At 41.3% G+C, this 27,534-nt stretch overlaps 1 protein-coding gene across 1 annotated transcript; it reads left to right on the forward strand.

The window, feature by feature from the left end:
• Window positions 1–948: 948 nt before the first annotated feature.
• On the forward strand, window positions 949–26,723 carry GIT2 (G protein-coupled receptor kinase interacting ArfGAP 2; the record flags this gene model as incomplete). The annotated part of the gene is made up of 19 exons (XM_010079148.1): window positions 949–1,082; window positions 1,626–1,738; window positions 2,470–2,575; window positions 2,938–3,024; window positions 3,168–3,298; window positions 4,428–4,522; window positions 5,330–5,375; window positions 6,904–6,955; window positions 8,135–8,207; window positions 8,528–8,625; window positions 8,935–9,046; window positions 9,717–9,859; window positions 10,654–10,803; window positions 13,625–13,873; window positions 15,235–15,324; window positions 19,332–19,414; window positions 19,551–19,733; window positions 24,760–24,823; window positions 25,686–26,723. Coding segments are annotated over 19 exons (2,222 nt in total), but the record flags the coding sequence as incomplete, so codon positions are not given.
• Window positions 26,724–27,534: the final 811 nt, after the last annotated feature.

Genomic DNA, 27,534 nt, shown 5'->3' on the forward strand with positions numbered 1-27,534 from the left:
CATCTCTGGATTTTAAATAAAGAAGAATTTTCCAAAATAGAAGAGATCTTGAATTCTGTTTTCTTTTTCCTGGGATGTGCTAGATCTGAAGGTCTGTCTTGCTGCTCAGTTGCCTGTTACTGCAGGGTTCTTGGCACGTTGAGTTTCATGTGTCGCTGACAGAAAACTGGAGTGTCTTCTGAAGACTGAGCTAAGAGCAGCAGAGGAACCTGAGTTTAATGTCCTGTTCTGCATGTTGGTTTTAATCTGATGTAACATTCCTACTCAGTTTTATACTTCTTGGTGTTTGAAGCTACACAATAGCTAGTATTATTTACTAGTTCACCTGCCGTCAGCTGTATTTCTGGTTTGCTTATAAGATGGCTTTGATTTGGATCTGTTCAGAGTTGGAGTTAACTTCCTTGACAATTCTTGATTTTACTGAGCCTTTAACTTGACACATATGTTATCTTGCTCTTTTTTTTTTCACTATGACAGTCCCGAGTGGTTTTATTATTTAATGTGTAAATTAAAAAAACATTGTAATAAGATAGAACTGAAGAGTAGTATGTGGAAAGAGGCATGACTGCTATTACCACTTTTTATTTATAGACTTCTGAGTTTTTTCAAAAGAGCAGGTAGGTACTATCATTGGAAATAGTTTGTAGGTCTCCACTAAATGACCAGTAAGCTCTTCAAGAAGGTAATAAATAAGTGTTTTCATGGGAAGAACTGCAAATAGTGGGTCTTTTTTCAGAGTTTCCCCAGCAGGACTCCTCCATCCCCGGGAAGTGCAAGGACTGTTATTTCCCCAGCACTCAGAGGCCCAGCAAGGTTGTAACATTTACACGCTCATGTAATGGCTGAGCAGTAAAGCTAATGTTAGGCAGGGCTCCTCATGTTAGACTTTGTGTTTGAAATACAAGGTCATGCTGCCTTCTGTGCTGTAATTCATGTATTCTTTTTCAGATCCCTGCTGGGCATCTATAAACAGGGGGATTCTGATCTGTGATGAGTGCTGTAGTGTTCATCGAAGTTTGGGGCGTCATATCTCCCAAGTGAGACATCTCAAGCATACGCCGTGGCCTCCAACACTGCTGCAGGTAAACAGGAAAACTAGGTCTTTCTTCATTAAAACTAGATATATATTTTTTTTAAGATTTCTTATGGAATTTGAATCGCTAAGCTTTTGTTTGAGAGGGGCTGGTTCTTTTAAGCTTTCTTTTTCTAGGTTAGTCCTCTTTTATTTCTCTTGTTTCCCCACAATGGTCCACTAAAATAAGAATTGTCTATGCCTTTTTAATTTGATACCTTTGGAACATCACCTTCAACTTTTCTGTCAGACTTCTGCAATGCATCTGCTTCAACCTAAAATTTCACGATATAGCAAGCCTCTCTTTTCAGTAGAGCTGCTGTTGGGAAGAGTAGAGAATTTTACGAGGGTTCTTATTACGTTCCACGTAATAACCTCCTAGGCGTGTGTCTGGTCCTGATATCCCAGTAGGTTATGGTTGCTGGCACACAGAATATGAACCTCTGTTGGCTTGCTGTCCACTTGAAAATAATTACAGATATTTGATTAGTCAGTCTGTGCAGCTAGCAGCAGCATTTCTTTACTGCCTGTTTGTGTACGTTTTGGATTTCAGATGGTTGAAACACTGTATAATAATGGTGCTAACTCCATATGGGAACATTCATTGCTGGACCCTGCCTCTGTTATGAGTGGAAGGCGCAAAGCTAGCCCACAAGATAAAGTGCAGTAAGTGGAAAATTATGAAATTTTTATTTTTGTAGAAGTGTGATTATTCAGCAGTGACAGAGGCAGCAAGGTATCCATGGGAACCTGTGTATATTTCATTGTTGGAAGAGGACAGGAGTAAACTAGTTATTTGTTCACTCTTTTTAAAAAACTTTTTAAAAATTCCCAGTGATTAATTATTTTAAAATGTACTGCAAAAATTGAAATACATTGCTTGAATTCTCTGAACTATTGATTCCTGATCTCTGGCTTTGAATAGTGACAACCTTTTACTTGTACTTGAATCAAAAGACTTTTAACTCTCATGCCCATGCGTCAGTTGACTGAATGCTGCTAATGAGGTTGGGTTTGGTTAATGAAATAAAAAAAAGAGAGAAGATTTCTGTCTCTGAATATGGTGCTTCATTTTAAATGTAAATAGCTGCATATAGCATGTAAAGATCTCAAGCTGGCATTATTTTTGAGTTCAACGTTTACTTCTAAGCAACATACACTACATCCTAGAGCCTGCGGATATTTTGATGTTTGTAGCAAAAGTATGCTCTGTATAGGTAGACAATCCGCACTGGGTTGTTTTTTTATGAAAACATTTTTCAGTGTCTAACTTTGCCACTCGTAGCATGCAAAGATCTAATGGAATCTTCATTTGCAAATTTTCCTTTTTCTAGAGCATCTGTATTATTGTGAAAGCACTAATATTTGTTTTCTTTCTCTTGGGTTTCTCTTTACAGTCCCAATAAAGCAGAATTCATTAGAGCTAAATATCAAATGTTAGCATTTGTTCATCGCTTGCCGTGCCGCGAAGATGACAGTGTTACCGCCAAAGATCTTAGTAAGGTTGGTGTGTTTTTTCTGTTGGTGTGCTGAAGTTACAGCTTGTGTGTAACAGAACGCTGAAATCTGACTGAATTAAATGAGTTGCTTTTAACGTGAGATAACCATTGCTGTTCTCCAGCATTATTACGTAAACAAATCCAGCTTGCCTTCAACTTGAAGCCACTTTATTTGGTAATATATATGGATACTGGGGATGGGGATAGTTGAGGGGTACCAGTTTTCGTTAACTTGGAATAAAAAGTTAACACAAAACAGCGGTAGCAAGAATTCTTGCATACCCATTTCTAAAAGACTGGCTGAACAAACAAATGCTGAATCACAGTTATTGCTACTGTATTAAGTACAATCTTCTTCTTTTTCAGCAACTCCATTCCAGTGTAAGGACAGGGAATCTGGAGACGTGTTTGCGATTGCTCTCCTTAGGAGCTCAAGCCAACTTCTTTCATCCAGTATGAACACTTTATCGTTATTTTGGTATACAATAAATTCTTACAGTTTGTAATATTTATACTGATTTCAGCTGATACACATTATATTTCGATCTTCTGCTCAGACCTGTGATTAAGTAGATATTTTTCTTAATAACTTGTAGGAGAAAGGAAACACCCCGCTCCATGTGGCTGCCAAGGCAGGACAGACTTTACAAGCAGAATTATTAGCGGTTTATGGTGCTGATCCTGGCACGCAAGATTCCAATGGAAAAACTCCAGTTGACTATGCAAGGTAGAAGGCTCTGACATATGTGATGCTCTTATATATTAACTGATGTTCATAAATCACATTATGAGTCTTAGATATGTTCCTGTCCTGAAAATACTTTGACTGTTAAATGCTAACGAGTACTTTTTCCAGAAAGAGCGAATGCACAAAGAGTGTAAATAACTATTTGCGTAACTTCATAACCTGTATTCTCCTGGGTGCTTGAGACAAAAGTTGTGATCCCAATGAAACAGGCTGTGCCAACCTGGCAGCTCACAGAAAGTATTGGAGGAGAAGGGTTTCTGCAAGTTCAGCAGCTGAGCAGACTCCAGGAGTGCAGAATAACTGGGGAATTGCTGTAGGAAAGGCCTGGACTGCACAGATGGGTCAGGGAGCAGGGGGTGGAAACAGGCCTTTTAGTGGCAGTGAACTGTTACGTTCATTCAGTCACTGAACTGCGCCCTCAGGAAGCCTGCCTTTCGAAAGGCTCTCGGCTTCCCAAGGGCAGGCAGCAGTCATGTCAAGAGACATTAAACATGAATGCTCTGCTGATCAGGTGGGCAGTAATGAGGCACTGCAAGACTTGCAGCACAGCACTGAAGATTTTTTTGTGCTTCTATGCAAAATTGGACATTACTGATCAAGTAGAAGCTGCGCATTTGTGTAAATAAAACATCCTTATTGCTCTGCTTTTGAATCGAGGCCATACATGGGATCTGAAGGCTGAATAAATTCAGTTGGTTGCAGAACATGAATGCCAGAGTATTTCTCTTTCTCAATGCTGTTAATCAAATGTGAAGTTGGGTGAGCTCACTGCAGTGCTGAGGAACTGTCTAGAAAATTGTAGACAGTTTATCCAAAGTAGCCTATATAAGCTGGGTTTTTTTTCTGCATGAAAGCAGTAAGCAAAGCTTTTCAGAGTTTTCAGACTCATTTTGGGAAGTTCATAAAAGTTTATCAATATATAGTTTTTTGCCCAGTGGAACATACTATTGAAAATCCTGCTGTGAGTCTGTGCTGTGTTGATACACGCAGACATGTGCAGTGTTGAGCAGTGGCTTGTTCTAAACCTATTTCTCTGACCATATTTTGATTTTTTTTTGTATGTCTCAAAATGAATAATTAATGTAACTTTTTTCTGTGTGTAAACCAGACAAGGTGGGCATCATGAACTGGCAGAGCGCCTGGTGGAAATTCAGTATGAACTCACAGACAGGTTAGCTTTCTATCTCTGTGGCAGGAAACCAGGTAAGCAGAAAAAACTACACTCTGAGATATTTTAGTGTTAATTATAGGACAGTTCAAACTATGGCATATGATGTTTGTGTCAGTGTTACTACACTTTTTATATGCATTTCAAATATTCTAACATTATATAAATTATACAGGAAGAACTAAAGAAAGTTTAAGATGTAATAGTAGTGATAATGTATTTAAAATTCAGCTAAAACTGCAGGATTTGAAGTATACCTAAATTAAAAATTTCTGTTCTTCCACAAATATGTTCTATAAATGGAACACCACTGAAAGTGTGGAGAAACCTCCCTATAACCTCAGATGAGAACTGTTTAAATTCAAGGAGTGAATTGCAGGGAAAATACAGATTTTTGTGAATGTTGGCTAGTCTTCAGGAGATACTGTAGAAACTCTTCTAAGGAGTTTCTGCTCATTGAAGTGCAAAAGCAGGGGAGTATTCGATCAAATGGGTACCTTTTGAACACAAGCACACATAAATTTTTACCCATTAAGTGCCATAAAGGCACCTCTGTTAAAACTTCTTTAATTGAGTTTTTAATACAGTTGGTAAGCTTTGATTCAAATCTTTGATAACAGCAGGAAATTGTGGTAGAAATCTTCTTTAAGACTTGCTAGCTTCCTGTAATTGGAAATTGAGCAATTACCTGCAAGACAAATTATTCTGTGTTTGCCTGTTGCATATATTCTTGGGTTTCTCATTGCTATGTCTTGTAGTAAATACCAGCTGTATATCCTGACAACATTGAAAACTATAGTCCAGTAACAACCTATTAAAGTGCAATTTGTTTTCAACTCTAGAGCATAAAAATGGACAGCACTTCGTTATACCTCAGATGGCAGACAGGTAAGTTGCTGATTCCCTGGCATAAACATAAAAATAAAAAACCTGATAACTAAGTTTCCTTTCCCTTCTTGTTGTTATTCTAGCTCTTTAATGTGTGCCTTTATCAATCTTGGAAGCTTTTTCTTTCTAGAAAGAATATGGTCATTTAAACAAAATCAGAAAATTATATGCTTACTGGATTGGTTAAAATGCAGAGGGAAGGTGAGAGTCATATTAAGGGAACACAGGTGGCGATTCTTGGGAAACAGGTTTTGTAAAAAATGTAAGGACCAATTGAGTTAGTTTCCTGATACAGCATTTTGAGACTAATACTTGCAAGAAAGCTGCATTTTTCTCTGAAAATATTTATACTTTTGATCACCAGAATGCTTTTAACTTTTGGTTATGATCAATGAAATCACAGTTCTATAAAACATACCAAGTATTAATCATAAATCCCTATTTTTCTTTTATTGCTATGCAATTGGAAATAAGACGGCTGTAAGTAAACTACTGTTCAACTTATTGCTTCCAAAATTTGTATGAAAAACTGTAGTAAAATAAAAATTGTATAAACTATGCAGTAGTTGGTAAAATACTTAGTGTTAACGTGTAATTTCTTTAGAAGCGCTGTGTTTAGCTATTGGATAAAGTACTTTGTATTTTCAGTGCAAAGTATTTTGCAGAGCAGAATGTCATTTGCCTCATTACACAGAGAAGGAAGTTGACGTGCAGAGAAAATGTTCAAAGATGCCGCTCAGATCACAGAGCCTGCGGTATAGCCTGTCTTACCTCTGCCTGATGTCCTCTGCTAGTCTGTCTTTTTTTTTTTTTTTCCCCTTGTCTAGGTAACTGCCTACACAAACTCTCTGTGATGTCAATTAATCGTCCAGAGGTTTTATTTGAGCCTTTCCATCCTCGTAGGTCAGGGGAGTCCTCCCCTGGGTGATATAATTATGGACTAAAAATCTGTCAGCTTCCTGAGAGGTGGCTCTTACAATAAATTCTGTTAAACTGCACAGTTTTTATCTGTGCCTCATTTTCAAGTCTGGAAACTAGTAGAAGAGATTATTTACTAATCCGTACAGAACAATTTTACGCATGGCCCTTTTGCTGTAGCCATTTGCCAGCCTGATGGTCACCTACCTCCTGCACAGTCCAGTGGAACAAATCCTCAGTGTTTTATGGGGACTCAAGGCTTGGTCAGAATGATCATATTGTGCAGATTCCTTATGGAAAGCATTTTGTTGCGCTATATTTTGACTGCTTCCTGAGCTATGCACATGTGGGTATTCACATTCCAAAGGATTTTTGGGATTGTTTTGTTTTAAATTTAAGACTGATGTTTAGAAAACCTTAAGAACATATTAATTTGTTTATTATCAATATTAGTAAGATCAATGTGTTGAAAACTGTATCAAAATACTGAAAGATTAAGGAGTTTTAAATAAAAGTAACATTTTGGTCACTGAATTATTGAGATGTAGAATTTGTGTCTAAACAAGCTATTAAATGCTGTAGATGTAATGATCACTTTTTGTTTTCATAGCAGTCTAGATTTATCAGAACTTGCAAAAGCAGCTAAGAAGAAGCTTCAGTCTGTAAGTAAAACTTCTTTGTCAAGTCGTGGCAAACACTGCACTCCATCTTTCAAGCCGGTCTTAGCTGCTGTTAATTCCTGCATAAATAAATGCCCAGCACCAACACAGTCCTCCCAGCAGGGCTGGGGAGAGCACAGGAAGAGCAAAAGTGTGAAAACTCATGGGTTGAGCTAAAGGCAGTTTAACAGGTGAAGGGAAGACATGAAAAACAAGGGTTGCAAATTAAATCGCTCAACACCTGCCCCAGGCAAACCACTGCCCAGCTAGTCTCTGAACAGCCACCTTGGTAGCCCAAAACCAAACTACTTCTTTTTCCACCTCAGGTTTTATTGCTGAGCCTGCCACGATATGGTATGGCATATCCCTTTGGGGGATTCACATCAGCAGCCCTGGCTGTGTCTCCTCTCAGCTGCATGCCCACCCTGAGCCTGCTGGGTGGTGGGGTGGGCAGAGCAGGGGCGGGGAAGAGAATGCCTTGGTGTTGTGCGAGCACTGTTCAGCAAAACAAGGTAGTGTTACCAACTCTGTTCTAGCCACAAATCCAAAACTCGGCAAGCATCATGTGGGCTACTACAGAGCGAGTTAATTCCTTCCCAGCCAGACCCAGTACACAAGTAAACATACTGGCTTTGTCTGGGTTCTAGAATGATGGCAGCTGCTCTTTAGTTTGGTGCCCATTACTAATGTTAATGCGCTGTACGTCAATAAGTGAAACATCCACAGAGCCCTCTGACATCTTAATTTCACATCCTATCTTCCAACAGCTCACTTCTTTGTAACACAAGTGTCTCTCTTGAACCATCCACTGTAGGAGCACAGTTTGAAACACACAAGCATTTTGTGAGTCTTCACTGTTAAGCCCAGATCTGCAGTGGCGTTTGGGTACCTCATTCCCACAGTGGGTCTGCTTCACCCCAAATACGCAAGGTCTTTTCATGATCAGATAGGAGAGAAAAAAAAATTGCTAACCAGTAAAGGAAAAGTGTAGGACAGTATTGTTGTCTCTGTTTCTAGCAATTGGGTGGTTGTATATGTCTGCTTAATGGATCACTTGACTATGCAGGCTGCGAAACAAGCAGCCAAGGGAGAGCAGAGTTGTGCTCTTGTATTTTCTATGTTATAGCCATCCTATGAGGTTTCATTTATTTTCAAGTTGTAATTATTCTCTTCTACCCTTAGCTAAGCAACCACTTATTTGAAGAACTTGCCATGGATGTCTATGATGAAGTTGACAGGAGGGAAACAGATGCAGGTGAATGAGGCTTTCTGGAATGTGTATAAAATAAGTTTGAATTGTTACATACAAATGCTGGTGGAAGCCTATGTTCTGTTTAAAGTACTTTTGTATTCGGTAATTACTGATAATGGTACTTTTCTTTGTCTTGCATTGTCTGAAGGTGACGTTAATTGGAAAAATCTTGTGCTTTTTACAAAGTAGAGAACCCTCAGGGGAAAAAGCCTTCCTTTGAATTGATTGTGTTTGTGTTTGAAATGGTGGTCTTTTATTCTTTGACAAGAAACACTGTCAAATAGCACAGGAAGCTTATTCCCTTTTTTTTTTTCCTTGAGCAGTTTGGCTTGCTACTCAGAATCATAGTACACTTGTGACAGAGACCACAGTGGTCCCTTTCCTTCCTGTGAATCCTGAATATTCCTCAACCAGGAATCAGGTATGCAGTCTTCTTAATACTGTAAAAATACTTTTATCTAATAGGCCAGGTATTCTAAGTAATATTGCTTTACTGTACTTCATTACTGTAGAAGAGATGCATCTATTTGTAAAGAGGTTTAAATAGTTTCATATTTCCCCTGCCCTGGAGCATGCAGCTGGATAATTTAAATCTCACTTTTTGCAAAAAATGTAATTGAACAATCAACTCGCTGTAAGTGCTATAGTCTATTAGTTCTACCTAGGAACTCTGCTGTTCATCTAATACACAATGTAAGGGGTTTTTTTTCTGCGTTATTCTGTAATTCAGGGAAGGCAGAAACTGGCTCGATTTAATGCCCATGAATTTGCTACGCTAGTTATAGATATTTTAAGTGATGCCAAACGAAGACAACAGGGGAATCCTCTCACTGGCTCAAAAGGTGAGTATACTTTTGGTTGTTGGCTCGTCTATATGCAATTCCTCAGTAGTTTAATCAATACCATAGCCTCATTCAGAAGCACTACATGAATGAAGATTGAGATTTATACTGTTTTTATAAGTGGTGAGAACTAAATCACGTAGATAGCAGGCTACTGATGACATGCATTAGGCTACCAAAATAATGTCCAAGTACAGGAGGTTTGTCTGTTAAGATTAGTATTGTAATACAGTAAAATCAAATGGGGTATGTGCAATTCAGGAACATCTTTTTATGATGGCTGTGATTCTTATAATAGCTTGGTAACATTTTGTAGCGTACTGCTGTACAGTTTTAGTGATACTGCTTTTGCTTGGCAGCCAGGATAACGTCAGTGGTTTAAATGGCTGCTCTATACAGGCAGAACGCTGCCATAATTTAGATGCTCTTGAGCTTATTGCTGATTTGCCTAAAAATGTTTACTTTTTGTATTTCTTGAGCATGATGTCAAAGAATACAAACACCTATGCCAACAACCAGACAGCGACATAGTTCCAGCCATGGCAGTATTGTCTGTCTGATTGAAGATCTTTTCTGATTTAATTTTTTTAAAAATTACTTTAAAGTATGTACTTCCATTTATTCTCCAAGCTTGCCAGTATGTTTTTAAATGGTGTATGTTGATCTACAGAAAACGTGGAATTGATACTCAAATCAATCAGCAATCAACATAGTAGTGAAAGTCAGGATAATGACCAGCCGGATTACGACAGCGTTGCTTCAGATGAAGATACAGATCTGGAAACAAATGCAGCTAAATCAAACAGACAGAAGGTCGGTTTGAAATATTTATGCACACTGTTGTATTCATAAAGGTAATCTGCAGTGAATCTTTCCCCTTGTGAGGAGACGTAACATGCATAAATGATCAGAAAATGAATGTTTTAATTCATTTTCAAATTCATTTCAGAATTGTGCCTCAGTCTATGACCTTTAACAAATGAAGTGTTGTGACTTAAGGAATTTTTATTGTAAATAAAATGCTCCTCTAGAAAAGTCATGTGTGCCACTCCGCATGTCTGGAGTTAGGATACAGATCTAATTGCACAGATGAAATAATTTGATCGACTAAAACACTCTTAATCAGTGATACCATGGTATTTCACAAACATTTATGGCTTCCTACTTACAGCAGAAGAATAGTGGCTGAGTGTTTTAAACCATTCCTGAAAATAATGCAGCATGGTAAAAAAAGGGGTGGTAAACCTAGCAGTTCTAGTTTAATCTTCCCTGGTAACATGCACACTGGATATTTAGTAATGTGTCTTTTATGACTTTCTAGTTCTTTATTGCATATTTAAAAAAAAAAAATCCTTATAAAAGAGTATAGCGTCACTGAAATGCTGAGGCAAATGTTTTTGTGCATCGGAGATAAGAGTTGATTGACATCAGATTTCTTTTATATTGGACTAAAATTATTTTAATGAATGGATCTTACTAATTTGAAATTAATTTGAAGCATGATTCCTTTAAATAAGTACATGAAAAGCTGTCAAAATCTCATTGTCTTGTTTTTTTTAGGTAGTCTGTTTCTCAGTGGTGAAGTATTGTTCTCTTACTGTTTGTAGAGCCTGGATTCCGACTTGTCAGATGGACCAGTGACAGCCCAGGAATATCTGCAAGTTAAAAATGCATTGGTAGCTTCTGAGGTGAAGATTCAGCAGTTAATGAAAGTGAACATCAACTTGAGTGATGAGCTGAGAATCATGCAGAAAAAGGTAACAGCCACAGTAGTGCAACCCCTTAATTTCTTGGTGGGTTTTAAGTTGACCAGAGTAAAACTGCTGAAACTGAAGAGGCAGTAACCCAGTATTAGGATAGTGAGAAAACTTATTTTAAAATGGACCTGTTTTGGAACCAGATGAGACCATAAATATATATGTGCAGCACATGCTTTGGGCTTTTTGTTTGTTTTCCAAGTGACAAGACAGTTGTTGCAAGTCTTGTATGTTTTTGCTGTCTTGCTTCAAGATAAGCAGTTTTCAATAATGAGGAAGAGCTAGCACACATCTTACATGTGTGCACATACCTTTATAATGTACTTCCAATTTTTCCAGTAAATATGTTGGGTTTTTTCTGTTAATAATCCTAGGGGGAATGAAGGGAAATTAAAATCCCAATCTAGTTTGGCAGTAGCAAATAATCTGAAATGTGGCAATACAATATAATAGTTTTATATACCAGGAGGCCAAGATTTATTTGCTTGCGTTTAAATCTGTGGGAGGTAGCACGTAAAGGATGTAGTGGTAAACTCAGTTACTGCTTTGACCCTTCAGTGGGGGTTTTGTCTAGACGAGGATAAGGCAGAGGTATCTCATTTCCCAGATGAGTTACTATGTATGGATAGTCTTGTAACAGAAAACAACGTTTCTTGCTAAAATCCTGAATTTAAAGCTCCTTCTAATCCTTATATAAACAAATTAACAATTTGTTGGATGTTTTGCCAGTGTTCTGCTTAATAGAGATTTTTGTGGGGTAAAGGAGAATTTATATCTGTGTTGAGTGGGGCAAAGAGGCTGATGCTTTAGAGAGTGGTGGGCATTGCTGAGCTCTTAGCATCTGAGGCCAAGCTAATTCAGCAGATTTGAATATCTTGAAGTACCATCCTGCTGTTACAATTCTGTGCTGAGAGGAACCTAAGAGATCTCAGAGTGTTTCCTTGGTCTTTTAACAGCTTAACTTTCCACTTATATTGAGTTCCTTTAAACAGATAGAGTCTATTTAGGGTAAAAAAAAAAAAATCTTTTGCCCTGTGAATTACGAGGCTTCAGTGTATTCACGTGGTGTAGCAGAAGAGAGGCCATTGCTGTGCTGCAGTTGAACTTGGTTTGAAGGATGGCATAGCCAGGGCTCACTCGGCTTGAAGATGAGTTGAGCTAATTTTTTGTCCTAATGGTGTATGGAGCTGCTTGAATTTGGTGTTGGTGGCTGTGGATACGGCCGTGTGCCACTGCAGGAGGCAGGGTGGGAGGAAGGGGTGGCAGCTGGCTTACCTCTGAGCTACTGGGAACTTCAGGGCAATAAGAGTGTTCTCTGCTGGGTTACTTGTAGCAAGACACAAATATATTTGTAATAATTCAGCAATTCTAATGCTATAAATGTAGTTCAAGAGTCTCTTTTTTTTGTTGTTGTATTCTAAGCAAGGGTTTCGAAGGTCATAAACTAAAAAAAAAACCTAGCCACTCTATGTATCACTTTATTGTCCAGCTGTGTATCTAATATTTTGCATGGCAATTCCTAAGCAAAAGATGCTAATTAAAGAAGAGGCAAAGCTACACTTGATGAATGCAGCTTTAGAGTAGATTCTTCCTAAATAAAAATTAAAATGGTTCTGTTACTTCAGTGGGCATACTAGTGAAAAAGGAAAGTAGTTTTGTTTTATGCCTGTGGATTTGTTTTAGGTGCTGATGGGTGGTTAAGAGTTTGGTCTGAATTGACATTAGCTGTTGGGTAAAAATGCACCAAAAGCATGTTTAAAAATGTGGAAGAAGTTTGGAAGAAGGAGACTATAAAGTCGACCTATTTAATTGCCTCTAATGTCAAACTTGGCTCCTGGCTGACCCTCAAATCTTTAGACTTGATACATCTTACTACAGAGCACACACAGGTGGGGAGAAAAAGCATAAATCATCTTTACAGAAGTCTGCAGATTCGATTTAGGGTTCCAGGAAGTGCCCAAGGCAAAATATGATTTTTTTATTGATAGAGATAATGTTGTTGGAGGTTCATATGATGCAAAGTAAATGCAAGTAGTAAATATGCAATTTCCTGTTTAAAGGGCCATTGGCTGTTTGAAATATTATACTCAATTATTGTTAGAGAATTGCTATACTGACTTTTTTTACATCTTTTTCTTTATGATGTGTTAATATAGCAAACTTACTCCAAGTAACTCCACAAAAAAAAAAAATTGGAACTGTTGCATTTTTACTATCCATCAAATACGTAATAATAAAAACCTTTAAAATTATTTCACATTGCCTCTTAGAAAGCAGTAGCTGACACTTAATTTTCCCAAGCTAAACTCTCTTCTTGCTTTGCAGAGCAAGCTCTAGTTTTCTTTGCGCTGCCTCTAGTGTCTGTGCGGTAGTTTTGGCATTCTCCGATTTCTTAGGCCTTACGTTGAAGCCCTCTTTTTTTAAAAAGTTCTTGTATTGACTGCTGAAACAGATCACTTTCCTTGAAAAACTGTTTGGCAGTCCTTCCCCCCACAACCTCGTTGTATTGCATGATTCATGTGCCAGTACAGCCAGGATGGAAGAAATGGATTGTGTGTTTTTAAACTACATCAGCCAATTTGAAGATCTAATTTAGCTTGCATCCCAGCAAGAAGTGCTGGAAATCAGCACATAAATGTTTCCCGATCTGGAACATAGATGTTTCTGTGCTTATACTAAGCAAGCCAAGTGGGTTTTGAAAAAGAAATCGAACCCCAGCTACTAGTGGCTGGATAGCTGACAAGCGTGTATTGTATAGTCAGTTTGCTGTTGACGCTTGCTACTAGAAAAACGAAGTCCCACTGCTAAACGTTTCTTTCAGCTTCAAACGCTACAGAGTGAAAATACCAACCTCAGAAGACAGGCCACAACCAATATATATCAGGTCCAAACTGGTTCTGAATACACAGACCCTTCCAACAGTTCTTCCTTAAAGCGGCGACCATCTGCACGAGGTAGCAGACCCATGTCCATGTATGAGACTGGATCAGGTCAGAAACCCTACCTCCCCCTGGGAGAGGTCACATACCCAGAAGAAAGCATAACAAGACTGCAGCCTTTCCCTCCACATGTAAGTAAAACTGCTGATGCTTCTGCATTTCTTCTTTTGTTCAGCTTTTCTGTCTATTCCAACTATGCTTGTGTACCAAAGCTGCAAAACTGTTTGCCTCAAAGTGGATTTAAACTGTAAGAATTGTTGATGTTTGCTGTATTAACATGTCTGCAGGAGCTTGATGTTTTGAAAAGTAAAAGCTGTAACAATTCTGGAATATGTGAGCTGGAGCTTTTGGCTTCTGCTCAGCTGTTTCTTTTAACCACAGTATATATGCCAAATATCAATGTGTGGCTGTTTGAAAACTAGGAGGGGGGGGAATAGTATTCCAAAGAGGTAGGTAAAGTTCTCGCATTTCTTTCTGGAGATATGTAGCTACGTGACAGTTTGTGGAACTTCAGAACCACCTTTCAAAAATAAAATAAAATTGAAGCTAATTTTTTCCTAGGCCACCAGTTTCTTTTCTGAGTTTGGAACTGGAGACTCAAGATGGTTTAGATCTGATAGTTAAACAAATTCTTCTGGTTTAGTGTTTTCCTGTAAGATGTGCTGCTAGTGGAGAGGGAGTTCTGTTTAGCCACAAGGATTTTGCACTGAGGTGTTCACGCTTTTGATAAGTGACACAAAACACACTAGTTCTTATTAAAGTTAATTTTTTGTTGCATCTTTTTAGATTGCCCTGTGGGCAGAAGTATGGGACAGGATTTTTAGGCATGTGTTTAACATTTTTTTATTTGTTTCAATATGTATAGTTGGTAGCACTATCTTGTACTTTCTTCCAAATAAATAATTAAGTCTTTTAAAGCCTAAGTAAACATTTTTTTTGCCTGGCACGAGGAAGGGCAAATGTTGCATGCACATTCCAAAGAAGACTGCACTAAGGAATTGGTGCAGAAATTTGTATGCCAGGTTTCCCTCCCTTCAATTAAACTAATAAGAACTTTAAACTATGAAATCTGGATCATTTTAAGTTCTATTGGCATGTTAATATAAAGTTCTGGCAGCAAGAAATATCGGAATTCTTTTGTATGTGGCAGTGTTTGAAAAACATGACAATGCTTTGTGTAGGTCCTTTGGTTATTTGGATGCAAGTAGTGGTTCTGAAGCATTGATATGTGGAGTTAGTTAATTTGGTGTTATGGTGAATGTATTTTATTCTCCGTGGAATTTAGCACCTCTGGAATATCAATATTAGAATTAACATGAAGTCAATTGTATTTTGAAATAATTCAGTCCACTCAAGCTTAGCCAAATTCTCAAAATCACTCTTCCTTTATGTCATCTCCGTGGTTTTAAGAATGTTCCTTTATTTCATTTAAGAATTTATTTGTGTTTTGTTTTTTGGTTTTCCCGAGTGTTTTTCTCTTTCCCATTTTTAGATCGGGAGGAGTGCGTTTGTGACCTCCTCTTCATCTCTACCTTCCTTCCCCTCCACGCTTTCCTGGTCAAGGGATGAAAGCACACGAAGGGTTAAGTACCTTCCCAATTGGTCTTTACCTGGAGGAGGTGGCAATCTCCTGGAAGCCCTTATGCCTCTGTCTTCTCCCCTTTCATGCTGACTAGCCTTCATGCTTGCATGGAGCAGTATTTCGTCACTTTTCCATTTCTTCTGCCACGTGCTGTGGATACTTGCCTCTCTCTAACTTCACAACAGCTAAAATCAGCATTTAACACCATGCACAGTTCTTCCAGATCACTTGTTTGACTGCATAACACTGGAAACAGCCAGAAGACAGGCTGGTTGCTGTTTGGAAAGTAATTCGGCAGGCACTCACTGGTATTTCATAAGCTGATCCATAACTCTTCCTACTGACTAAAATGCACTGCATGAGGCGTACACAGCTCGCTGGGTCCTAGCTCTAAAGCCTGCTTTCTTCGGGGGCTGTCAGTTTGCACCCATCCAGATTGGTACTAATTGACTGTTTATCTTGCAGATGTTCATTAGTTTGAAGTGAGTTCTTTAAGCACCCAAGCAGATAGCCATTCCTATTGCCACCCATACATTCAGTGTCAGCTAGCCTGCTTTCTTCTGACCTTGACAGAGGGAAGACTGCATGGGCTTGGAAATTGTTTTTAGCAAGACTCAGGGCAAGATTAAAACACTGAAAGTGTATAAAGGAAGCTTATAATGGTGTTCCATCAAGATCTACTTCTTAGAGGTTCTGTTAGCTATGGTACTGACAGGAAAAAAAACTGCAGTGTTACCAAGAAACATTAAATGCATTCTGTAAGCGTATGTTGTTCCACAGACACTGCCTTTGCTGTCGCCTCACTTGTGAGCTGTTAGCTATTTGAAGAAGCCTTGTCCAGTTTCTTAAACTTTTTTAAACACTGTTCTCTTTTTGTAGCGGGACACTTAAATCTAGTCTAACTCAAATTAATTTGCTAGAAGTGAGCATAAAATGGCACCTTGCAAAAGGACACACAAGAGTTTGATAGACTAGTCTGTCCACGACAACTTCTATTTAGATTATTTTTTATTTGGGATCCTTGAACTAATTGCAAGTTATATATTCAAAAGAAGGGAAAAGCACTTCTCATTCGCAGCTCTAGAATAGCATCCGTTGTTGGCTGTGACTGAAGTAATGGGCCCTGAGCAGGCACAGCTTAATGTGTCCCAGACTAATGAATGCTGAAGATGAACAACCCAGAGCTTTCACACTGCTGTTCGACCAGCCTGAGCTACCAGCTTGCACTGCTTGCAGAAGTACCCTCCATCCTCACAATGAGTTGATTGTATTTCAAGGTCTTTCTCTCTGACTAAACCTCTTTAACTTTGAAGCAAATATTGATACAAGGCCCTTTGGGCTGGTTTTAGATGTTTGTGTCATTTTGTAAAAATAATGAGTAGCTTATACCCATTTTGTTGTATTGTGTGTTCAAGATTGAGGCTTTGCTTGTTTCTGTGTTAGAACAAGACTTTCTGAGAGTAAACTTCAGAGAGAAGTTTTTGTATTTCTTCGTAACATAACATTTAACTGATTTTTGAAAAGATTGTTCAAGAAAAGTTCTCTCTTTTTGTTCTGCTTTTTCTGTGTAGTTTATGTAATGAAATCAGTACCGTCTCATTCCATTTCTTGGGCAAGCATTGCAGAGCCTCTAATCAAATTTTACTTCGTATTACTAAGTTTTTCAAAAAACGAGTCTGTGGGTCTAGATGTTGAATGGTCATACTCTGGCCTCTTCCTGCCAGGATAAAGAACCTGCTTTCTAAATTCTTGTTTCCCCATTTTATTTTGACTGTACAGTGTTTGGACATAGCAGTTGAGAAAATACTAGATTTGCAAGTAGGGCTGGATGATGAAACTTCCAAGAGAATATTCTGCTTGGTCAAATGCAAATTAGGGTTGGCTGCAGCTGATACCAGTACTGTGTAGTACTAGAAACTTGGCAGAAGTTTTGTTTGTTTTTATTGTGCAGTGATTCCATTACTGTTCTATATTACTGATTCGATACTATCCTATTGTGAGCAGTGTCTGTGACTCAGGCAGGAGCTGATGCAGAGGCTGACCCGTATGTAGAGTGAGACGGATGTGGTGTACTTGCACATGGGCGAGCTGTGGTGTGTGCTCCTGATGAGCTTTATGATTGTTAAGACTAGAGTAGGCAGATACGGTAGAGTAGGCGGTGATCCTGAGGCCTGGCTGAGGATGGGAGTGTGCCTCAGGGGCTCCAAACTGCAAATTCACATGAACTGCAGAGATCGGCCTGACAGTAGGTATTCGTAGAAGAAACCTCCAGGATGTTGTATTGCCTGGGCGGAAGCTATCCAAGAGCTGAACCAGGTCAGAGAAGGGAGCCTAGCTCTCTGCTTTGAATCTTTTGCTGACAGAGGATCCCTGGGATCAGCAGGGAGAGCACGCTTGAGCTGTCATGGTGCAAGTGTGCTTATTTGTGTTAGCAGCCCTCTGAGAGGGTGGAAAAAAAAAAGTTGAAAAGCAGTTCAGGGAAAAAAAAAACAAAAACCTGAGCATCAGTCTTGCCTATGGATTGGATGCTTTACTGGAAGGGGTAGAACTGGTCTGTGTGGGAGCAGGAGGTGGTGAGGGTTCTGCCATCGCACCTGGGAGGAAGCACGTGAGCTCAGAGGCAGGGAATGGGCAGCATTCTGGTTCCTGGTATGGACACAGTCACTGCCTGTCTCCCCAGGGGATGCCATGTGAAGGGCAGACCAGGAAAATACTGGGCTTCTGGGTCTCTGACTCTGTTTATGGCAACTGGTCTGTGTGGGAGCAGGAGGTGGTGAGGGTTCTGCCATCGCACCTGGGAGGAAGCACATGAGCTCAGAGGCAGGGAATGGGCAGCATTCTGGTTCCTGGTATGGACACAGTCACTGCCTGTCTCCCCAGGGGATGCCATGTGAAGGGCAGACCAGGAAAATACTGGGCTTCTGGGTCTCTGACTCTGTTTATGGCCTCCACCCTCTGAAGAAGCGCTCTGCATCTGGGCCTTCCTGTGCTCAGTCTGCCCTCCGCTCTGCAGTGGGCCTTCCACGCTTGGTTCAGCCTCCAGCTCTGTCTTCAGTCTTCCCTCTGCTGTGGTCCTCCCACTCTAGGTTTGACCTCACCTTCCTTGTGTGCTTCCCAATCTAGGCTTGGCCTCCTGCTCTGTGATGGGCCTCCTGCTCTGTGATGGGCCTTCACTCTGGGTTTGGCCTCTGCTGTGGATTTGGCCTCCAGGCTCACTTTGGTATCCCCCTCTTCATTCATCCTTCACTCTGGGTTCAGTCTCCAGGTTGATCAACCTTCCACTTTGCAGTGGCCTCCCACTCTTGGTCTGACCTCCACTTCCCTGTGTGCCTCTTGCCCTCATTTCGGTTTCCAGTTTGGAATTGGCCTCCCACCCTCCTTTCGACACACATTCTTCACTGGCCCTCCCCTCTTGATGGTTGGGCTTTTCACTCTTCTTTTATCTTGTGCTCTGTGAGCCACAACCCTCACTTGCTTGGCCTCCCACCCTGGCATCAATCTTGAGCGTTCAGTGAACATCAACTCTTCCCATTTTGGCCTCCCACCCCCGTTTTGGCCTCTGACCCCCGTTTCTGCCTTCAGACTACGATGGGCCTCAGCTCTCTCCACTCAGTCCTCCCACCCCCCTTCAGTCCTCCCTCTTCATGGTGGTCGTGCCTTCTCCATTGGGCCTCTGGGCCTCTCTCTCCGTGCCCACATGGCAGTTCCAGCAGCAGGGGAAGGACGCTGTGCTGTGACAGTCTCTCCAGTGCCGCAGCCTGGCCGGGTGCCGGAGCAGAGCCCTTGCTTTGTGTCTGGTGGGGCTGTGCTGTGCCGGCAGCACCCAGGGACTCTGTAGGAGCTGGCAGCAGGAGCGTGGGACAGGGCAGGGGGACAGCGGGCTCTGGGGTAGCGGCTGGTGCAGGGGCTGTTGTGCTGAAGAGCCTGTGTATGTGGGACATGGTGCTGGCACACCTCGGGGCTCTTCTTTCCTGCACAGCGCTGAAAGAAATCTGTGTTCATTGCAGGCCTCGAAGCTGGAGAAGCAGAGCAGCGTCTCTGAGAGCGACTACGATAACCCCACCACCCCTCTGGAGCTGGAGGAGACAGGGTAGGTGCTGTGACGCAGAGCTGATGGCGCAGTGACACAGAGCTGACGGCACAACTCCATGCTGTCAGAGGACGGGGAGTTGTGTAAGCAGCTGGTGCTGTCTCGCAGGGCCAACCTCTGCTTTGTTCCTGTGCAGGTCAGGCAGGAAGGGCCGGCAGAGGAGTGTCATTTGGCAGGGGGAGGGATCCATCCCTGAAGATGCCGACACAGCCCCCAGCTCCAGTTTGCCCAGTACAGAAGATGTGATTCGGAAAACTGAGCAGATCACCAAGAATATTCAGGAGCTGCTGCGAGCAGCACAAGAGAACAAGCATGACAGGTAAGACATGCATGCCGGGAAAGCTCTGGAATTTGTGAGAAAATAAAGGAAATTCTTCAAGTGTTTGCAGCAGTACAGCCACCACCACTCATGTTAGTGCTGGCGATGCTGATTTCACACCTACAAAAGGTGTAGTTCCATGGTGTTTCCTGGTGCACTGGACCTAGTGCCATGGGGTGAGCGGGGACGAGTGCCCAGCGCAGGCGGTGGGAACACAAGCTCCCATCCAAAAACCCAGCACAGGCCCCTGTGGCTGTGTTCTGCTGCAGCACTGCCTGCCCAGGGATGGGGAGTGCTGGGGAGCAAAGCACTTGTGAAGTCCTGCTGCAAAATGAGTCTTGTTTTAGATATAAATCAGACATGTTACAGGGAACTTGGCTTAAGTTTCTCTTGGATCTTCAGACCTCCGTGTCCTTCAGTTAGGACACCCTGCAGAAGTGTGATAGTGGCACCAAGGCTTGTTTGAGGAAAAAATTGTGAAAGCAGGGAGAATGTGGCTTTCCTACTGAAATATTAGTACAGATAATGTACCAGCAAAAGCTGTTTTGACCTATGGGGTTTAGACACAGAGATAGCCGAGCAAGCAGGAGACTGCTCATCAGCACATGGGTTAGCACGCAGCTTCAGCTCCCTCGGGGAATTTCTGGCCCAACTGAACAATTAATTTTCAGAGCAGCTGTGAGCAAGTAAAAGTGATACTGATCATCAGGTGGTGCTCCTGCACACCTCTTTGAGAAGGCTGTAAATAAGAGTTACGTCTTCCCAGGTATGAACGTGTTTTAGGTCTGGAAGAGCTTTGGTCTCCAGAAAATCTGAACTTGCAGACGGGCGGGTCTCACATCTGAACTGCTATTTCTGCCTGCCCTCCCAAGTCCTCTGCCTGTCTTTGCCTGTGAGAAGCGGCTGGCGATTTATGTTAAGCCCTCGCTTCCTGCCTTGCTGAGAGGAGTGCAGAACAATGGGGCCACTTTTGTTCTGTGTTTTTTCCTTCTTGTACTTTTCTATTTTTAGAAGGGACAGCACAAGGCCTGTCCTCCTCATGCTGAATGGCGAGTTCTAATGTGTTTGTGCTGAGCTCATTGCCCTTGTCCGTAACCTTTTCCACTGCAATCCCTTGTTGCTTGTTTCTCGCAGATCATAACGAGAAGCAACAGTAAAAGAAGCTTGAAATGAGTTTGGGTTTTATGTATATCACAGTTCTACAGTATTTGAATTATGTTTTTTTTTAAAATATCACTGAAAGAAACAATGCAGCATACCTAACTTTTGCTGTTGAATAGATTTTTAAACAACCTGCTACGTTCTTTTTTGTTTTCTCTTCTGTACTGTGTGTGGAGTGGGGCATTTGCCAGTACTTAAATGAGTATAATCTTGCAAAACACTGAACTGGGAAGCTGCTGTTCTTTGTTTTCCTATTCACTGGCTTTGTCTCAGTGGGCTGAGAACTGCACAGCCTGGAGCACACAGGAGATGCAGTAGTCTTGTTCTGCTCTTCTCTTCTTGAAGTAGGAGAATGCCTCCTTAACTAAATGAGATACTCAAGAATGTAATAATGTGGCTTCCAGCTAGTGCTGGGAATGTTGTAGGTAAAAATCATGCACTGCATAGATAATTAGAGAGTAATAAAATGATTCAATAATATAATCTATTAATGAAACACCTCCTTCCTTTTTTTTTTCTCTTGCTTTCTTCTGTTCATTTTCCTGTGCTCCGCTGGCCAAGTAGACCACAGGAGCATGTGGGCACACTCAAGCTCAGACATAGCCTGGGCTGCTTCGGCATGCTGGTTCCCTGGGCTGAGAGAGTTCCCCTGCAGCCTCTGACCGTCCAGCAGCCCGCTCCTGCCTCCTGGTACTCTGGCCTCTGTCCCTGCCTCCCAGGCACAGTGTCCTTTTCTCTTTCTCTCTGCTGCCTCTGTCCCTCACGCACCATCTGCACAGGGGTCCTTAAAGGCTATGCATGAAATGCTTCGGATGGTAACGAAACTGCAGATAGCTACTACGGAGAGTCAAGAACCTGTGATATTGCCCGCTCAGCCAAAGCTCCCGGTATTGATCCAATAGGGAACAATCCCAGCCTGGAACTCTAACTGTCCCTAGTGTAAAAGATTCTCCTGTCTCTGTTCTGTTCACTGTCCATCGAGATAAATTCAATCACGACAACCAACAGCACAATGTGTAGTTGCTGCTTCTGTGCATTGTTGCAAAAGCAGCAGAAGTTTCATGGTTCCTGAGGTGCAACATTCACACCCGACAGCCTGGACCTCCAACTGGCATATCAAGAGAGATCATGGGTATCTTGAATCAATGAAAAAAGATGTGTGCGCTTATATAGTGTCTTCCAACCTGACCAAAATATTGTTTCTTAATGCCTAAAATAAATACAGAATTTGAGATGTTCTTTAAAACACAACTTCCCATGTTCCAGCCTTGGGTATTACTGCCAGTGACAAATATCAGGGTTGGAGGAAGAGGTTGCCACAAGTTATGCTCATGATGGATTCTTTTTTCCAAGCTGTCACTAACTGAATATCTTCCTGATGTCTTCCTGGGACATGTGTAAACTCAACAGAAGTGTCAGCTTATTTCACGAGCTGACAGAGAGTGTTTAGACAATAAAATAAAGCCGTTCCTCCAAGAGATACTGTAAACTTTGCAGCTAACCTAGAGAACAAGTTATGAAATGTGTCATTAATCGTGGCCTCTTTCATTCAAGTAACTCTTGGGGCTTTTTCTCCTTGTTAGTGGAGGGTTTAATCATCAAACTGGCTTTTTAATGAGGTGAAGTGCTGTTCAGGCTGGCTTGCAGGGAGCAAATTAATTGTTAACTCAATAGCAGAATGGCAGTTACAGTGAACTTGGGAGACTTTTCTCCACTTTTAGTTTATTTGGAAGAACTCCTGTGATTTGAGACATACAGAAATACTCCTTTTCAAAGCAATTTTCCTGCATTGCCACAATGACCCCAGTGTGTTGCTTCTTTCTCAGCACATTTGCAAGTGACCTATTTTTGCACCTTTGGTATGACAAGATGACTGCATAAATAATAACTTGGGGGTTGGGTTTTTGTTGTCTTTTTTTTGCTTGAAAGGGCAGTGATCCACCACAATCTACAGATGCTGAATATTTTTCTTGAATGCTGTTGCTTTGCGACTTCGAGATTCTCTTGCTTAAGATGGAATCTTGTTAACTAACTCACGCTGAAACGGAGTCTTTGAAGCATAAAAACAATGAAATTAGACTTTTGACAGACCACACTAACGCAGCGCTTCGCAGCAGCTTATGGTCAATAGTTTTAACATCTGTTTTGAACAGACCAACTTTCGTTTCATATATAAGTCAGAAGTGAAATCTACGAGGACTAATGGAATCTGCATTTGTTTCATGAGCTAACTCAACAGAATTACTGAATATCTAGCCTGTAACTCGCACACAGTGAACACAGTTGGCAGCTTGGAGATGCATGTATCAGTTGGTTGCTGTATGAGAATTGTGCGTTGTCTGTTTACTGTGTACAAATTCATGGGAGAGGGCATCTTGGTGTTCTGCAGTTACCTTCCTGTGATGGTTTACCTGTAGTTAAACTTTACCAAAAAGCAGGGTGTGGATTCTGTACTGGAAGTCTGGCATACCCCGTTCTCTGTAGGTGTCTGGCCTTCCAGTTTGTGAAATGAGAAAGGGGAAATAGGTGCATGGTGCTGCATTCCCGGCTTCAGCTGACAATGAACTGATACAAGGATGGAAATAAATCTCCTTGGAATCAAGGTGTGTCCTCAGCGTGCATCTCTGCAGCAACCCGAGGCTTCCAGCCTGGCTGCTGACCCGGAGAGGCAGGTGTTTGTTAAAGAGATCGCTCAGAGCTCAGCTGAGAACCGATGGGTTAAAAGGCCTTGCTGCCACGTGGTTTTAGTACAGTTTTTTGGGTTTACTGTAGTTTGGTAACTTGGGTACAAAGTGGTTTTTTAAAGGCTTCTACGTTGTAACTTACACATGGAAAAGAAGTAGAGAGAAAATGCATTGCTTCAGGCAAGAGAGTCCTCTAAATTATTTTTAAGAGTTTGGATGGCCAAAATTCAACTCTGAAACATAAAATCAATTGAAGCACCTTTGGGGTTTGTTTTTAATTTTTCTTCAGAGATTACTGGATATTTTTAGCTCCTTGGATCCTTAGCAGTTTTTAAACTTTTCTTTTAGTAGACTGGTTTTACAGTCTGTTGGCTTATGCAGAAGGACCTCTTTTGAAACAAATGGATAGATGTCCCTAAAATGTCAGAAAGCTAAACTAACTCAGATCCCACACACAAAGTGGTTTGTTTTATCCACTTTTGATTGTAAACACTGCACTGAGGAAGAAAAGTTGCTTTTTTCCCCAAGCACCTCTGTGTCACCAGATTTTGTTGAAATATTTTCAAACTGCAGGATCTTACTTTACTTTGTGCCTGGCCTATGTGACCCGGGCGCTTGGGCATGCTCTCCCACATGTAACAAGTATGTTGATGGTGCATACACCAGACAGAACGAGCTGAGCGATTTTCTGTACAATTTGCAGATGAATTTTAGTATTTGAATAGTTGGGCGAGGTGGGAGGTCAGGAAATGCGAGCATATGAATTAATGTGCAGTTAATATTCAGAGACACGTTTCCATGATCACATAAAAATCGAGACTTTCTCTGACAATGTTTGCTGTAATAGGTGTGAACAGTTCTTCCTGCAAACAAACTTTGATCAAAGAATAATGAAAACTTCAATAATTTTGTACTATTGGTACAGTTCTTGCTTTTTCTGGAGTCACATAGTTAGGTACAAACTGCTGTGTGCTGGGGAACACTGAGGAGACACCCAGAGTCACCGTACCGTGTGTGGCACTGCCTGCTTCAGCTGCCTTCAGTGCAGCCTGCAAAGATTTTTAGAATATATCTGGGAGTTTTGTTACTCAGTTGTTTTTAGAATAATAGCCACTGACTAGTGAAAACAAAGAGGAAAAGGAGTCTTTACCTAATGAATAATGCATCGCATCTTTTTGCAGCTATATACCATGCTCGGAGAGAATACATGTGGCAGTAACAGAAATGGCAGCTTTGTTCCCAAAAGTAAGTACTTTCCAGCATTAATGTTTTTGGCCTCATTCCTCGTTAGTAGATTTCCCATCAGTAAATTAAAACCAAAAGCCAAAGGTAGGGAGAAATTACAAGATGTTTTTGTCAAATCTTGCCTCTTTGTATTTATTAGCATGCCAGTTGGGAATGGCTCATCTGTGAAGCCAGGCCTTTAATTTTACTCTTGAACTTAAAGCTCTCAGAATTGCACACAGTTCCTCCCAAACTGGAGGTTCCTTGCATCTAGCTTGAGGAGTCATTGGTTATATGGGAATTTTGCTAGACCTGGCCCCCCAAGTTTCCAGTGGAACGCCATTGCCTGGATTTCTTACATGCAGGTGTGGTTAGATCCGTTATCTCTCTACCAAAGGGATCTGTTTCTTCACAGCAGGCTTAGGGAGTGAAATCTCCATGATTCATTTTTTGTAGTCATACCTAGCTCTTAAAAACTGGAAGGAAAATGTGATGCTGATGTGCCTACCTGAATGGGTTGTCTTGTACACGCCGTACCCTGATGTCAGCCAGGACATGGGCTGGGCAGCAGTAAACGGGCACTAGAAAACTCAGATGAGTAATTTCCTAAATGAGAGCCCAAAGCAGTATTCCCTGTGTGCTGCCTGGCAGCAGTTTGGAATGTCTCTGAGATGAGAGGAGAAATTCTGGGAACTTGTTTCATCCAGCCCTGCCCTGCGTCTCTGCAGCAATGGCTTATAACATCTTCTGTAACGCAGAGAAGTCCCCTAACAGCAGAGGTTTTGTATTAAAGAGCACTTGTGAACCACTACTGGCTCATTAAGGGCGATACTAAAATGGTTTTGTTGTTCTCTCAAGTTCAGCTTCTGCTTTCCTTCCCCAGAAACCCAAATCTGAGCTGGTAAGGACTTCTTTGCGTCTGCTGACATCTAGTGCCTACAGACTCCAATCCGAGTGCAAAAAAACCCTTCCTATGGAGACGTGCCCCACGACGGACATCCAGCTGGTCACACAGCAGGTCATCCAGTGCGCCTACGACATTGCCAAGGCTGCCAAACAGCTGGTCACCATCACAACCAAAGAGAACAACAATTGAGTCCAGCTTGGCTTTTTAGTCTTGTTTTTTAAAGGTTGAATTTCAAATATAGGTGTGGAACTATTCACATTTTTATGAGAAAAACTAAAGGGGCAAGAAACCTTTTTTAAAAAAAAAACCTCAGTATTATTTTTGCATGTTTTCTAACAATTTTATGATTAATTTAACCCACTGCCTTATTTTGTGCCTGTGTTGCCAGTTTAGTTACAGATAATAGCATGTTGCAATAGCTGTCGAGCCAATATCACCTCCCAACGTTGTATCAAGCTCTTGCTAGATGTTTCCCTGGGGCCACGTTCTGCTTTCAGATATCGCTTGGAAAACTGCTGAAGTCGGCTGCATGTGTCAGAGGGCAGACTCTCGCCTCTGCTCTGTCTGTCCTGGAGCCTCACGTGCCACGATGCTGCTGACCCAGAAACCTGCAGCCAAACAGGCTCCGAAGGCTCCCGGAGCGTCACTGCTGCCCAGCAGGAAGACCGTCGTAGTCCTGAGAGTGGAGTACGAGCTGAGTATTATCTGTTCCCATATCAACTGTTGTGCAATAATGTTTTTAGTCTGCTAAAACAATAGTAGTTGTGGGCATCCCAGCTTATTCCATGTAACTGTACAAGGTCTTTGTCACTTTATCTGTTTTGGAAGGAATTTGAAACTTAATAGTTCTATTATTTCTTTTAGTTGTCACTATGCCATTAATATATGTTTGATGTTACTTTAGGGCATTAGTGGTTAAGATATTATCCTTTGTTTCTGATTTAATTATTGATTCTTAAGTTTCCTACAGAATTTTGTCATCTTCAAGGCACCATCTTGTTTGCAGCAGCATTGCTCAGTAATTCAAGATGCAATTTCACTAAAGGTTTGTGATAATTAAAAAAAAAATTAGGTGCCAGTGCAAAAGCAGCTGTGTCTGCCACACTGTGTAACCTCTGTACCTCAACATATCCAAATGTGAAAAGATTGCTTGTATCTAATAAGTTTTATGCAAATCTTTCAAAATTTTACAAGCTACATATGGAGTAACCCAAGCTAGGCTGCCTGTCAGAAAGGTAGGTGAGTGACAAACATCAGTGCATGTTTCTGGTTTTTCATTCATAGCAGGTCACAAAACTTCCCAAAATGTGTCAGTCTGGACTTTGAAAAATGGGTGTTCTTTGGGAGTCTGAATTCCATGGGTGGGAATCCCTAATTTTTGCCTCTGTGTGTGTCCCGTTGGATGCGTGTTGTCACTTTGAAGGAGCCAGCCATGGCCGTTCAGCTGGCACCCACTTAAAGCCCTGCGGCAGCAGCTGCTGGGAACATGTAGACAGTTTTTGCGGAACTGGCTATCTGCCGTTCCACAAACAGGGCTGCAGTACATGATCTGCGAAAACCACACACTCTTCGAGGCGTTCTGGTGAAAAACTGCCCTATGTAGGTTAACAAACGCACTGGAGTTGAGTGGTTGGTTCCCTTTCAGCTCATACCGTTTGTATCTATATATAAACGCTCAGTGCCGTAATGCTGTTGGATTCTGGCATGCTGTAATTATCTCCCTCTTTGAAGTGGTGCGAGCTGGAGGGAGGGAAGGAATGGAGGGAGCAGATGACAACCCAGTAAATCGGTGTTCTTCACTGTGGGGTTTGTTATTTCCTTTCTG

Source organism: Pterocles gutturalis, unplaced genomic scaffold (genome assembly GCF_000699245.1).
Source record: "Pterocles gutturalis isolate BGI_N339 unplaced genomic scaffold, ASM69924v1 scaffold37788, whole genome shotgun sequence".
NCBI classification, from domain to species: Eukaryota; Metazoa; Chordata; class Aves; order Pterocliformes; family Pteroclidae; genus Pterocles; species Pterocles gutturalis.